This window comes from Carcharhinus amblyrhynchos, chromosome 31 (assembly GCF_965287045.1).
Source record: "Carcharhinus amblyrhynchos chromosome 31, sCarAmb.v2.hapA, whole genome shotgun sequence".
Classification (NCBI taxonomy): domain Eukaryota; kingdom Metazoa; phylum Chordata; class Chondrichthyes; order Carcharhiniformes; family Carcharhinidae; genus Carcharhinus; species Carcharhinus amblyrhynchos.
Genome location: NC_137354.1, coordinates 2,614,223 through 2,628,911, shown reverse-complemented (window position 1 = coordinate 2,628,911; position 14,689 = coordinate 2,614,223). Strand labels below are relative to the sequence as shown.

General features: G+C 45.0%; 2 protein-coding genes across 5 annotated transcripts in view; one reads left to right on the top strand and one right to left on the bottom strand.

Moving 5' to 3' along the window:
• Nucleotides 1-6,028, bottom strand: part of LOC145360365 (synaptopodin 2-like protein) — a 43,905-nt gene extending 37,877 nt beyond the window's left edge. The window contains exon 1 of the mRNA XM_080215538.1: nt 5,761-6,028. Coding sequence (XP_080071664.1) covers nt 5,761-5,865 — 105 coding nt within the window. The 5' untranslated portion in view covers nt 5,866-6,028. The remainder of the gene's footprint in view (nt 1-5,760) is intronic.
• A 6,570-nt stretch (nt 6,029-12,598) lies between these two features.
• The window catches only part of LOC145360367 (protein transport protein Sec24C-like), a 73,783-nt gene continuing 71,692 nt past the window's right edge, over nt 12,599-14,689 (top strand). For 3 of the 4 annotated variants that reach the window (XM_080215542.1, XM_080215541.1, XM_080215539.1), the window contains exon 1: nt 12,599-12,688. The gene's annotated coding sequence lies outside the window, so the exon portion shown is untranslated. The remainder of the gene's footprint in view (nt 12,689-14,689) is intronic. The other variant, XM_080215540.1, reaches the window with a different exon arrangement.

Here is a 14,689-nt window from a genome sequence, read left to right as displayed (position 1 = left end):
ACATTTCACTGATTATAAACTCTTTGGAAAAACAAGGGCATTTCCTCCTGAATTATATGATAGAACAACCTCTCAGTTAGTCCTAATTTTAAACAAAATGAGGTTAGAATTTCTGTTTTTGCTAAACTAACCTGCATCTCAAACCAAGCCTCCATTTCTGAATTTCTTTAAATTATGTTAAATTAAGGCTACGGTTTCCATTGTTCTCTTGCCTAAGCCAGGCACCAGATTGTCTTAACTCTACCCCCAAAAAAAAACTGCAGCTTCCTTAAACCATCAACCATCTTTTATAAAAGAGATTAACGAATCTGTTGCATGAAATGTTTCCATAGATACAATAGATCTATTTAGTCAACACACACCACTCTCAAATGCATTCCATACAATGTGAAGCTGTAACTTCATTTTATCGTGATTTCTAACTATAAATGTATGCTGGCCAAAAGATTGCTACAATCCCATTGCTACATTACAAATCCTGCTGAGAACTTTTTCACCAATTTCCTCTGAAAATGCTCTCCTGATCACAGCCCCTTCCCCCACTCTTTTTTTGTCTCTATAACTGTGTCCCCCTCTGCTACTTTATCTCCCTCTGAAAATGATGACGTTTCCTCCCAGTCCCACTCGAACTCAGAGGCAATGTTACTCTGCTCCTTGTAGCCATCCCTGAGACAGCATGACAGTTTCTGCCATCAATATTAGAACATTGTCAGTACTTAGTTTAATTTAATAGCCCTGCCCAATATTTATCACTGATTCAGCATCACACAACCAGATGATCTGGCCATATTCATGCTGTTGCTTAGTTGGAGCTTGCTCTGTGTAAATTACAACAGAGTCTACACTACAGAACTACGTCCCAAGGCCTAAAGTTTTTTGGGATGTGGGTGTCACTGGCAAGCGTCAGCCATCCCTAATTGGCCAGCTTGCCTTGGATTGGAGGCTTTTGTAAGCCAGATCAAGTAAAGACAGCAGATTTCCTTCCATCATGGATGTCAGGGAATCTGGTGAGATTTTACAACAATTAATGATAATATAATAGTCACTATTACTGAAACTAATCTATCAATTGCAGATTTATTTTCCAGGAGCTGCCACGGCAGGATTTGAACCTATGTCCCCTAAATCTGGATCTGAGGATTACTATCCCAGTGACGTTACCACTATGCCATAGCTGTTGTAAAAGGTCCCATTTAAATGCAAATAGTTATTTGCTTTTAATTTTGTTTTTTAACTTTAATTTTAAGTTGTGACAATATGTTGTTGAGTTATACGTTGACAATTAAACAGTATTGGTCAAAGAGGACCAAATTTAGAAATGCAATAACATTGGTGTAGAACTGAAATTGTTTTCACAAGTTTGTCAGTTATTTCCAAAATTTGCCAGTGTACCTGTAACCAAGACAGCTTACTTTGTAGACCTGAAAAGACAGTAGTTTTGACACAGTGGTCTGGGACCTGAAGTATTTCTACAAATAAATTGTTATACCTTTGAAGGATAAGCTTGCAGATCACAAAGATACAGACAGAGTTTTATGAGAGAGGATTTACTCTACAGGCTATTGAGGTGCTGGTTAGGTCCATTGGCCATGTTAATCTCTCCCTCAGTGTAGTCGAACAGGTGCCAAAGTGTGTCAACTAGGGGGTTTTCACAGGAACTTCATTGCAGTGTTAGTGCAAGCCTACTTGTGATACTATTAAATAAACTTTAAATTTAAGGTAGAGTGCCCATCGAAATGGCCAATGATGTCATCAGGACATCACATCCTGATTTGGAGATTTGGAGTACTTATTCCTGTTGGTCAGTATCTTAGTGTCCCGATGTAGCTGCAGGAAATTGTGCGGAGGGTGTGGAAATCTGCAGAGGGATCTGGATAGGCTGAGTGAGTGGGCAAGGACCTGGCAGGTGGAGTACAATGTTAGCAAGTGTGAGGTTATCCACTTTGGCAGAAATAATAGTAGGAGGGATTACTATTTAAAGGGTGAAAAGCTGCAGCATACTACGGTGCAGAGGGACCTGGGGGTCCTTGTGCATGAGTCGCAAAAACCCAGTCTGCAGGTGCAGCAGGTGATCAAGAAGACGAATGGAATGCTGGCCTTTATAGCGAGGGAGATAGAATATAAAAGCAGGGAGGTTTTGCTGCAACTGTACAGGGTACTGGTGAGGCCACAGCTGGAGTACTGTGTGCAGTTTTGGTCACTGCACTTGCGGAAGGATATATTGGCCTTGGAGGGAGTGCAGAGGATGTTCACGAGGCTGATACCGGAGATGAGGGGGTTGGACTATGAAGAGAGACTAAATAGATTGGGTCTATACTCGTTGGAGTTTAGGAGGATGAGGGGGGATCTTATAGAGACGTATAAGATAATGAAGGGGATGGTTAGTGTAGAGGTAGAGAAATTCTTCCCGCTCAGAAAGGATAGCAGGACTAGAGGGCACAGCCTCAAGATAAGGGGGGAGCAGTTTAGAACGGAGTTGAGGAGGAACTTCTTCATTCAAAGGGTAGTGAATCTCTGGAATTCTCTGCCTGTTGAAGTGGTGGAGGCTGCCTCGCTAAATATATTTAAGTCACGGGTAGATAGGTTTTTGACAGACAAGGGAATTAGGGTTATGGGCAGAAAGCGGGAAAGTGGAACTGATCCACTTCAGATCAGCCATGATCTTATTGAATGGCGGGGCAGGCTCAAAGGGCTAGATGGCCGACTCCTGCTCCTATTTCTTATGTTCTTATGGACTCCTTCTAATACACTTGGATCCCATTGGAACAACACAGGTGTAGACATGATGTTAAATGGAAACCCTTTATACCTGAATAGTCCTTTGTGTGTCACAAATATTGCTGTGAATCTGAATCCACAGTCACCTGAAGATAAGCTTGACTAAGGTCAATTTTTCTGAAATGTTGGTCTCCAGTCAACCTGGGAATAACTCCTCAATCAGGGGCAGAGGACACTGCTGTGCACACAGTACTGGATTGATAGTGACCTTCAAATCACTACAAATGTATATCAATCCATCTAACTTCATCACGGGTACTATCGAAATGGCCCAATCACTCACATTCATCAGATTGAAGACTCCCATCTTGACCAGCACTCTAATTCTGCTTCCACCTTAGGCCTGATTGCACATGGCACTGACTTAGCTTTCGAGTATCTTGCTTGACTTTTGTATTTAATCTTTAATTTGATTGAGATCTCTGTCATGTTTCCCTGCTCCCCATTAGAGACAATGGCATGTTTCTTGAAAGTCTTTTGCTTTAGCTCTACCACGCTTCTTTTTTCAAACAAGGTACCTCTGAGGTCAGCCTGTTCCCTTCTGAGTTTTTCTACATTACCAGCTCTAAACTGGTTGTTGCAGGGTACTTGCAACTCACAATGCTCCCTGTACTGCTCCAGATCTTTCCAAATGGAACACATGGTGAGCCTCTTTTCAATGTTGTTTCTCTGTTTTTGTTTAAATTTTGGTTCCGTCAATGGCTGCTCCTGTTGTTCGGTACCTATCAGTCACCAGCTTTGATCAGCAATGTCTTTTTTACTTCTTAAGTCTTTCTGGATATCTGCAGCATGGACCAACAACTTTTTCTCTTGTTCCACCAGATTTCTGCAATTCTTTTTCCAGTGTGCACAGCGTGGATCATCCACCTTGTCACCAGTTTTCTTTGTGGTATTTTTGAAGGATTAGCTGGCAGACCACAAAGCCGCAAACAAACAAGAGTTTTATTAGAAAGGTGTTTACTCTACCGGCTGTTAGGATAGACTGCCCGTTTGCCTTTGCCCACACAAATGGCCGATGACATTATCAGGATGTCATGTGATCAGTCCTTTAAAGTGCTTTCATTCCAACTAGGAATAATGTGAATGCACAATTGTCACCTCATAACTTGTCACAATCTCCCACTTGGCATTAATGAGTTTATTCCAATCTGTGTGTCAGCTCAGACTCCAATGTTGGAATAATTGCAGCAAACTATATTATCATCGATCACAATTCCAGGTGGGTGACGAATCCAGTCATTTTAGAATCACAGAATGATACAGAAAGAGGCCATTCAGTCTGTTGTGCCTGCGCTGTCTATGTGAATGAATGTGTGTTTGCCCGAGTACTAAATCAAATACCAATCTGAATAATGGAATCAGAAATGGTTTGGGATTTGCCATCTGGGATGAATACATACATTTATATCTACATCCAATAATCCAAACCATTATTTTTCTGGCAAAAACAATGGATATTCAGTGAGAAAATGGACATATTTTGTAACTATGAATGATGGTTGTGAACCATTCTATTTGTTTCTGACCTTGAGTTAACTTGACCTATAACGAGAGACAGAAGCCTAGCAATCACCAAGCTACAGAGATTTACAACAATAATAATAACTCAGGGTCCAAAGGAAGGACTTGCATTTCTATAGTGTCTTTCACATCCTCAGGATGTCTTAACTGTGACTTACAGCCAATGAAAGGCATTTTGAAGTGTTATCACTGTTATAATGTACTGTCCATTATTTTAAGTAGATGGAAAGACACCGACAGTTTGTAACGTAAGAATTTAGGAGCACTTAAAACATTTTGTTTCATTATATTCCAGAATGGTCAATCAGCTCAGAAAAGATTTGTTGGTGACTCTGTCTTTTGGAACCTGAATGTGTTCATGTTGTGAGCTCCAGTTTGATGGAGTGAAGAGTTTGATTCAATCTGACATTGATTCATTCCACACCATCTTCTCCCCTTCACCAAGTATGTGAGCATTCCTCCATTAATCACTCAGACACATGATCAGTGCAAGAGAAGGTTTTCATTGAAATATATCCAAAAGAAATTTACTGCAATCAATTGCCCAAGCTGTGTAATCATGGGTAAAAAGGGTTAAAAAAAGACTGAGCTTGAAATGGACAGGAACAGTTTGGAGATTAGTCTGTCGGAGCCATGGATATCACCAGCAGTGTAAAACGATCTGGTGTTTGTGAATCCTGACTCTATCCCACTCTTAGAAACTCTGCTATTTGCACTCCAGGTTGTTCAATATTAAACTTAGTTTATCTACAAATTTCCAAATGCTTGACTCTCCATTTTTTTACTCCAGGAATCTTGAGATCAAATTGGGGAAACTTTAAATCAATTGAACAAGACCTGGGTCAATTCTCTTTCAGACTGGAACATGCACAGTGATCAGAACAAATTAACATCTGATAATTAGTGTAGACAAGGCCAGACATTGATTCTTGCTGTTCATTTTCCCCAGGAGAGTTCCACCATGTGGGTCTCTGGAGTTTCTCTCAGATTGGGGTCTCACACTGATTGAAGTCTCTCTCTGTGGGGTCTCTAAGTAGTCCCCTACTTACAGACCTCTTTCAGCCCTCTTTCTGGGGGTGTCTGGGGTCATTGAGCGCTCTCTCTCTGTCTGTCTGTGAGGGTCTCTCTCTCTCTCTCTCTGAGGGTCTCTCTCTCTGGGCTCTCTCTCTGAGGGTGTCTCTCCATTTGGGGTCTTTTGCTCTGTCTCTCTCTCTCTCTGTGGTCTGACTCTTTGGGGAGTCTAAGTAGGGGGCCTGGGTGGTCTCTTTCTGGGACTATTTGGGGTCATTGATTGAGCTCTCTCTCTCTGAGCTCTCTTTCTCTGAGGGTCTCTCTCCAGTTGGGATCTCTCTCTCTCTCTCTCTGGTTTCTCTCTCTCTCTCTCTCTCTGCGGGTCTCTCTCTGCGAGTTTCTGGAAATCTCTCTCTGGCCGGGCTATCAATGGTCGCAGTGCTCTCCTACCTTAGAGACTTGCAGAGGATTGTGTTGCTGGGATCCTCCCTGAAGCCTGAAGCCCCAGGGCGCTCCACCAGCGAGGGTGATGAGCGCCTCTTTAGTGGTCCCCATCGCCTGTCCTGCTGCCCTTCAGCACACTGGGGGTCCCTGAGAGTTTTCCATCGCTCTGATCCTCGCCATTATTCACTTCAGGCTCCGAGCTGGCTGCTTGCTGACTCTGGGAGTCTCCTGTGTGACTTGTGCAGCAGTGCCGGAGTTAACATCAGGGACTCGATCCTGTCTTGGTCCAAAGCCAGACTCCAACACATGTTGCGTCAATCTCAGAGCAGCGCTATGGAAATATCTGAAAGGTAATTGCGAATGGGTGTCCCAGACTTGAAAGAAAGTGGACAAAAAACTCTTTTGGTCCTGTTTATCATGTCAGAACCAAGAGCAATAAGATCATGTCTGAGCTGTCAGTACAGTGTGCCCAGCTCTGTCTCCCAGCTGAATGTTACAGTTTGAAGATATCTCAGAGTTTGGGGGCTGTTGATTTGTGAAGGAACATTGCTGGTCCCGTTCAAGATTTTATATTGAATTGAAATTGGCTTTGGGAATAACCTTTATTTTTCACACGCCATCCAAGAACATTTCACACGCATTCATTAGTAACTTGCTGCATGCAAATTACTGCTGCACAACATCTACAGAAAACATTTTTGATTTTTGGAAATCTCTTTTGGAAACTAAAATAAAACGGCACCTCTGACAGTGCAGCACTCCCTCAGTACTGGCACTGACGTGTCATCCTGGCTTTTTGTGCCCAATCTTTTGGCCTTCTGAGTGAGAGGTGAGAGTGTTAGTCCAACCCCAGGGTCCTGGGTTCGATTCCCGACTCGGGTCACTGTCTGTGTGGAGTTTGCACATTCTCCTCGTGTCTGCGTGGGTTTCCTCCGGGTGCTCCAGTTTCCTCCCACAGTCCAAAGATGTGCGGGTTAGGTGGATTGGCCTTGCTAAATTGCCCCTTAGTGTCAGAGTGACTAGCTAGGGTAGATGCATGGGGTTGTGGGGATGGGGCTAGGGTGGGATTGGGGTTAGTGTAAACTTGATGGGCGGAATGGCCTCTTTCTGCACTGTGAGATTCTATGATTCACAACTGACACTTCCGAAACACGGAGATAATGAGGAGTTATGGTAATTATTTTTTGTTCACTTGTGGGACATGTGTGTTGCTGGCCTGCCAGTATTTATTGACTATTCCGAGCTGCCCTTGAGAAATTGCCTATTGAAATGTTGCAGTCTTATGTTGAAAGCTCCAACATGTGAACCATTTACAAGCCCCCAGTTGTAAATATTTCTACTGTTCAGGAGAGAAATTTCACACAGTTCATAAAGGGCAGAATCCTCCACAACCCCCTCTCCTCAAACTCCAGCAGCCAGAAGGACAAGAACAGCAATGTTGTGGGAACCATCATTTCATTCCTCTCCAAGCTTTATAACATCATGATACACTGGGATATCATGTGGAGAGGGGTGTTAGCCATACTGGCCAAGGGGGTTTCATAGACTCTGACAAACCTCTACAATGATGGGGACGTCACTAAAACCACTCAGACCTGAATATCCTGTTGTACACCAAGCCACAACTTTGAACTTGAGCTCCACATGGCATGGTAGCACAGTGGTTGGCACTGCTGCTTCACAGCTCCAGGGACCTGGGTTCAATTCCCAGCTTGGGTCACTGTCTGTGTGGAGATTGCACATTCTCCTCATGTCTGCATAGGTTTCCTCTGGGTGCTCCGGTTTCCTCCCACAATCCAAAAGTGTGTGGGTTAGGTTGATTGGCCATGCAAATGTTGTCCCTTTGTGTCCAGAAATGTGTAGGTTAGAGTGATTATTGGGTAAAACATGTAGGGTTATGGGGATAGGTCCTGGGTGGTATTGTGGTCAGTGCAGACTCGATGGGCTGAATGGCCTCTTTCTGTACCTTCTGTACCTTCCGTAGGGGTTCTATGGTTCTCCCTTCTCCATGACAATTCAACAGGGGGAGGAGGATGCTAAATACTGAGGCAAAGACTCCATTGTGAGTTCTTTAATCTTCCACCAGGAATGCCATTCACCTGTAGTAAATTCCAAACCTTGGCTCAGCTCTCTCTTGTCATCTAAAATAAGCAAAATACTGCAGATGCTGGAATCTGAAACAAACACAGACTTCTGGAAAATCTCAGCAGGTCTGGCAACTGTGTGCCATGCTGACTGCTGGCCCTCACATCCCAGGGTGTTTCCACTGGATCTGTGTCTGAATTAATGAACTGTTGACGAAATTACTGGTTCTTCCACACTTTTAGATCTCCATATTCTCATTCTGTTTTCTTTTATCATAGAACCAATGAATGATTATAGTGCAGAAGGAGGCCACCGGACATGAGAGACAGCAGTCGGCACTGCCAGACCTGCTGAGATTTTCCAGAATTCTGTATTTTTGTCTTGAATTTCAATTGTATTATTTTAAGGCTAATTTTTAGAGATCTAGATCATTCAGTATGTTCTCATTGTAAAATAAACTCAATCAGAAAAAGATGATGAGAGTAGAATAGTGAATTAAGATTTGTTTCCCTGCCAAGGTACAAACCAGCCTCCCATCCATTGACTCTGCCGACACTTCCTGCTGCCTCAGCAAAGCAGCCGGCATAATCAAGTACTCCATGCACCCCGGATATGCTCTCTTCCACCTTCTTCATTTGGGAAAAAGATACAAAAATCTGAGGTCATGTACCAACCGACTCAAGAACAGCTTCTTCCTGCTGTTGTCAGACTTTTGAATGGACCTACCTCGCATTAAGTTGATCTTTCTTTACACCCTAGCTATGACTGTAACACTACATTCTGCACTTGTTTCCTTCTCTAAGAACTTTGTCTGTGTAGCATGCAAGAAACAATACTTTTCACTGCATACTGACACGTGTGACAATAATAAATCAAATCAAATCATTGTAAAATAAATTCACTCAGAAAAAGATGATGAGGGGAGAATAGTGAATTAAGATTTGTATATCTGTTGAAGGTCAAAGACAATGATTTCACTTTGCATAGGTTCTATCACTTGCTGACATTGTCTGTCTTGAATTGCACTGATTCTGCTCAGAAGCACACTCTACACTAGGGTGTTGAAATGGAAGTGCTGTAAAGATCATCTCATGGGTGTTCGGAGGTTCTGAGTGAAAATGCATTTACCTCCAAACATTTAAGTCAACACCAGAGATTTTTGTGACCAACAAAAACAATGTACATTAAATAGGTGAGTGTATCTAACAGACCATGCTCAAACCCAATTTCCAGACTTATTCTAATAACTGAGTGGATACTTAATCCACATGGGGTTAAACTGAAATGATGATGTGAGAGTGCATTATCCAGGCTGCTTCTCTCTGTAGCCAGGTCAGAACCTTGCAATGTACACAAAGCACTGTATCGTGTCAAGTCTGTCAGTCAACTATTTTCCAAATTAACCTCCCACTATCTGTGTTGAGTGTGTCCTGTGACTGATTAGTCATTAGCACTGCCACCAATCACTGAGTATTATCAATGAGACAAGCTACTTGTCTGAGAGATGGTGATGTAATGGTCATGTCACTGGACTAATAATTCAAAAGTACAGACTAAAACTCCTATCATGATTCTATCATAGCAGATGGTAGAATTTAAACACAATTAATAAATCTGGCAAATAAAACTAGTCTCAGTAATGATGATCATGAAATTGTCATTGATTGTTGTAAAAACCCATCTAGTTCACTAATGCCCTTAAGGGAGGGAAATTTTCCATCCTTACTTGGCCTGGTCTACATGTGACTCCAGACTCTTTACTGCCCTCTGAACAGGGCTAGCAAGCCAATCAGTCCAAGGACAACCAGGGAAGGGCAACAAATGTTGGTGTTGCCAGCATCCAAATCCCATGAATAAATAAGGAAAAAAAATTAACTCCTGACTTATTAATTTCTCAGAACAGGATGAACATATAAACTCATCACAGGCAAAGTAACATACACTAGAAGCACAAATGAATGTCTTAGTCCAGCGGTTTGGGCACATAATGTAGGCTGACATTTGATTTGATTTATTATTGTCGTATGTATTAATATACAGTGAAAAGTATTATTTCTTATGTGCTCTACAGACAAAGCATACCGTTCATAGAGAAGGAAAGGAGAGAGTGCAGAATGTACGTTACAGCTATAGCTACGATGTAGAGAAAGATCAACTTAATGCGAGGTAGGTCCATTCAAAAGTCTGACAGCAGCAGGGAAGAAGCTATTCTTGAGTCGGTTGGTACATGGCCTCAGACTTTAGTATCTTTTTCCCCTCAGAAGAAGGTGGAGGAAAGAATGTCCAGGGTGCATGGGGTCCTTAATTATGCTGGCTGCTTTTCCAAGGCAGTGGGAAGTGTAGATTGAGTCAATGGTTGGGAGGCTGGTTTGTGTGATAGATTGGGCTACATTCACGACCTTTTGTAGTTCCTTGCAACCTTGGGCAGAGCAGGAGCCCATACCAAGCTGTGATACAGCCAAAAAGAATGCTTTCTTTGGTGCATCTGTAAAAGTTGGTGAGAGTCGTAGCTGACATGCCAAATTTCCTTAGTCTTCTGAGAAAGTAGCGGCGTTGGTGGGCTTAACTATAGACAGAGGTGACAGCTTTTTGATGAGGTTCTGAATTACTGAATGTGACAACACTTTTCATTGGCTGTAAAGCACTTTAGGAGGTCCTGAGGTCCTGAAAGACAACAGCTCTCCCGTGACTTCTATCAACTAGACCAACATGAGCAGCAGGTGCATGGGAACACCGCTGCCTGCAAGTTCCTCCAAGCCACATGCCATGGAAAATAACACTGTTTCTTCACTGTCAAAATACGAGTACATGCTTCCCAACAGCAAGTATAGCACATGGACTGTAGGAATTCAAGACCATCTTCTCAAGGGGAATTGGCGATGGGCAATAAATGCTGGCCTTACCGGCGACATCCACATCTCATGCATTAATAAGTTTCTATATAATTGCTAGTTCTTCCTTTCAGGTAGAAGGGAAGGCTTTTGACAACAATGTGTTTGGTAAAGGGGAGATGGTGTGGGCAGGTAGAAGTCAAGGGTTCATTATTCTTTTCATATTGGATAATTGTAGCTAAACTGAAGGACAATACAGCACTTCCACATGACTGCCCTGAATGTTCAGCCTAGTTTAACTGCTCCGTCAATAGAATTTGAACCCAACAGGACTTGAATCCAGTCTTCTGACTGAGAACATCAAGGGAAGATGGTAGTGTAGTGGTAATATCACTGAACTAGTAATCCAGAGGCCCCGTTTACTCTCCCTGGTGACATGGGTTCAATTCCTACATGGCAGCTGGTAGAGTTTAAATTAATAAATTCTGGAACATAAAGCTATTGACTATTGTGAAAATCTGGCTCACTAATGTCCTTAAGAAAGAAAATTAGTCTAGATATCTCCGCAGACACCTCGCAAGCCACTCATTTCAAGGGTAATTAGGGATGGGTAACAAATGCTGGCTTTGCCAGCAATGATGTGGAGATGCTGGCATTGGACTGGGGTAAACACAGTAAGAAGTCTCACAACACCAGGTTAAAGTCCAACAGGTTTATTTGGTAACAAAAGCCACTAGCTTTTGGAGTGCTGCTCCTTCGTCAGGTGAGTGGGAGTTCTGTTCACAAACAGGGCATATAAAGACACAAACTCAACTTACAGAATGATTGGAATGTGAGTCTTTACAGCTAATCAAGTCTTAAAGATACAGACAATGAGTGGAGAGAGCATTAAGCACAGGTTAAAGAGGTGTGTATTGTTGCCAGACAGGACAGTTAGTGAGATTTTGCTGTCCTCAACCGGGATCTTGTGTTTATGTCACACTATCTGTAACCCCCACGACTTGCCTGGATTTGCAAGGCGGTGTTGTGAGACTTCTTAGTTTGCCAGCGATGCCAACGTCCCATGAAAGAATGAAAAAAGCCCTGGCGTTTGAGGCCAGAAATCATTTAAATGACATGATGGTCATCCATAAAACGTTTTTTCCTGTGCACCTATTTTCCTCTAAACTTCCTCATTATTTATGTGTTGTCCGACTAAACCTCATGAGCTGATCTATGCAAATAATTATATTTATCTTCATTCAACATGAACTGTATTTGATATAAGTTGATTCCTGGTTTGCCTCTTCATGGAGTTATTATGGTAGTGAAGATGCATGTGGCCAGCTGCCTAGTAACTCACATTTAACTTTGACAGTGAAAGGTTTACACTGGATATCTTCTGTGAAAGTGAGGTGAATTGAATAACAATTTCAAATGATTATTATCAGGAACAATTTGAAAGAACAGGCAAAGTCACAATGGAATGAATGGCTTCTTTCTGTACAGTAACAATCTGTAAATCTCTGTCATGCGCAAATATCTCAGGCTGAATGAGATCTGAGCTAACTCAGGAGAGAAATATATAAAATATCCCATTGTATCTGGGGACAAATCTCCCCTCTGACTGTGGGACAGCACCCACTGGCTGGGCTGAATGGCCTGAGCACAGCCCAGTTTGGGATCCGCCCCTTTGCTCAACAGCGATTGGCAGGCATTCTGTGACTGACAGCCTGATCTGAATCGTGATTGGTTATTCGTCCCTTGGTCCCAGGAGGAACAGGAGTGAGCCGCAGTGACTGGCCGAGTGGCCCAGCCCCGCCCCCGGCCTTCTCCAGGGGGGGGCGGGGAGCGGGGCGGGGAGAGGGGCGGGGGGCGGGGGGGGCGGTGTCTGCTCCTCCCCCCCGGCCCCCTCCACCCCGCCCTGCATCCGGGAACAAGGCGTCCGTGGGAGAGGGCGGGGTCTGTTTACGTCATCACGTCGGTGCGTGAGGCCGAAGGAGCGGGGACGTGGCAGCGCCGGAGATACCGAGAGGCTGGTGAGTGAGAGATCCGGGCCGGCCTAGGGGAGAGGCCTGGGGGGAGCGAGAGACCCGAGCCGGGAAAGCGAGGGACCCGGCCCCGGGAGAAAGGCCCAAGAGAAACCCCAGCCCGGGAAGAGAGGCCTGGCCCAGGGGAGGGAGCGGGGCCTGTCTGGGGAAAGGGAACAGGCCGAGAGGAAGGGCCCGGAGACAGCCCGATAGGAGAGGGGGAGGGAAGGACGGGGGAGGCGGTACGGCCGCCGCCGCCGCTGCTGCTTCCGCTCCCCTCAGGCCCCGAGCTCAGCCTTTCCTCCCGGAGCCGCCCTGACAGGGCCTCAGTCCCCGCGGGGCCTCCGCCCGGTCACCGTGCACCCCTCCCCTGATAATAATCTCTCATATGCCCCCACTCCCCCCCCCACCCCCCCCACTGCCCCATTCTCCCCCCCACCCCCCCACTGCCCCACTCTTCCCCCCCACCCCCCCACTGCCCCACTCTCCCCCCCACCCCCCCACTGCCCCACTCTCCCCCCCCCCACTGCCCCACTCTCCCCCCACTGCCCCACTCTCCCCCCACTGCCCCACTCTCCCCCACCCGCCCCACTCTCCCCCACCCGCCCCACTCCCCCCCCCACTGCCCCCCCCACCCGCCCCATCTGCCCCACTCTCCCCCACCACCCCCCCCACTCTCCCCCACCACCCCCCCCACTCTCCCCCACCGCCCCCCTCATAAGATGGATCCATTCAAAAGGCTGATGGCAGTAGGGAAGAAGCTGTTTTTGTCACATGAAGTGAAACTCGTGAAAAGTGTTTATGTACTATACAGACAAAGCATACTCTTCATAGACTTTTGTATGCTTTCCCCAATGGAAGAAGGTGGAAAAGAGAATGTCCAGTGTGTGGAGTCCTTGATGATGTTGGCTGCTTTCACAAGGCAGCGGAGTGTATATGTGGAGTCGATGGATGGAAGGGTGGTTTGTGTGATGGCCTGGGCTGTGTTCATGATGTTTTTAGCTTTTTGCGGTCTTGATCAGAGCAGGAGCCATACCAAACTGTGATACATCTGGAAAGGATGTTTTCTATCGTGCATGTATAAAAGTTGGTGAGAGTTGTAGCTGACATGTCAAGTTTCCTGAGGAAGTAGAGGTGTTGGTGGGCTTTCTTAACTATAGCATCCAGGGTTGAGTGCAGGGGCAGGGAGATGATGTCTGCTGTGAACCAGTTGGGTCGAGAGGCAAACTGTTGTGGTCCAGGCAACCTAGGAGATGAATGCAATGATTAGGAAAGGGAAGTGGTTCAAGAAGGCAACTCACCACCACCTGCTGCCATAGAGGGGAGTGCAACAGCAGTTGAGCAGACTAATTCCTGGAATGTTGGATGGTCTTTTGAGCAAACTGGATTTGTGTTCTCTGGAGCTTCGAAAAAGGAGAGGTTCACAGCAGACACTATCTTCCTGGCCCTACACTCAACCTTGGAATATTTGGAGAAAAGGATACTTGTATCAGACTCCCATTTATTACAGCTCAGCCATCGACACCATTATTCCAACAAAGTTCATCCGCAAATTCCATGGCCAAGGACTCCGTTCCTCCCTCTGCGACTAGACTCTAGGCTTCCTAATCATCTGACCACAATCACAAAATTGTCGCAGGGCATGACAGGATCGTTGTAGAGGGAATGTTTTCCCTGGCTGGTGAATCAAGAGCCAGTAGACAAAGTGAAGAGTATTTTTAACACTGACAGAGGGTAAATCTGTGGAATCCTCTAGCTGAGAGGATTGTGGAAGTCATTGAGCATGTTGAAGACAGAAATTGATAGCTTTCTGAATACGAATGACAGCAAGGGGAATGGGAATAGTGGAGAAAAATGGCATTGAGGTTGATGATCATATAACCCTTACAGTGCAGAAGGAGGCCATTCGGCCCATCGAGTCTGCACCGACTGCAATCCCACCCAGATCCTATTCCCATAACCCCACATCAGCCATGACCTGTTTGGATGGCAGAGCATGCTCGACAGGCC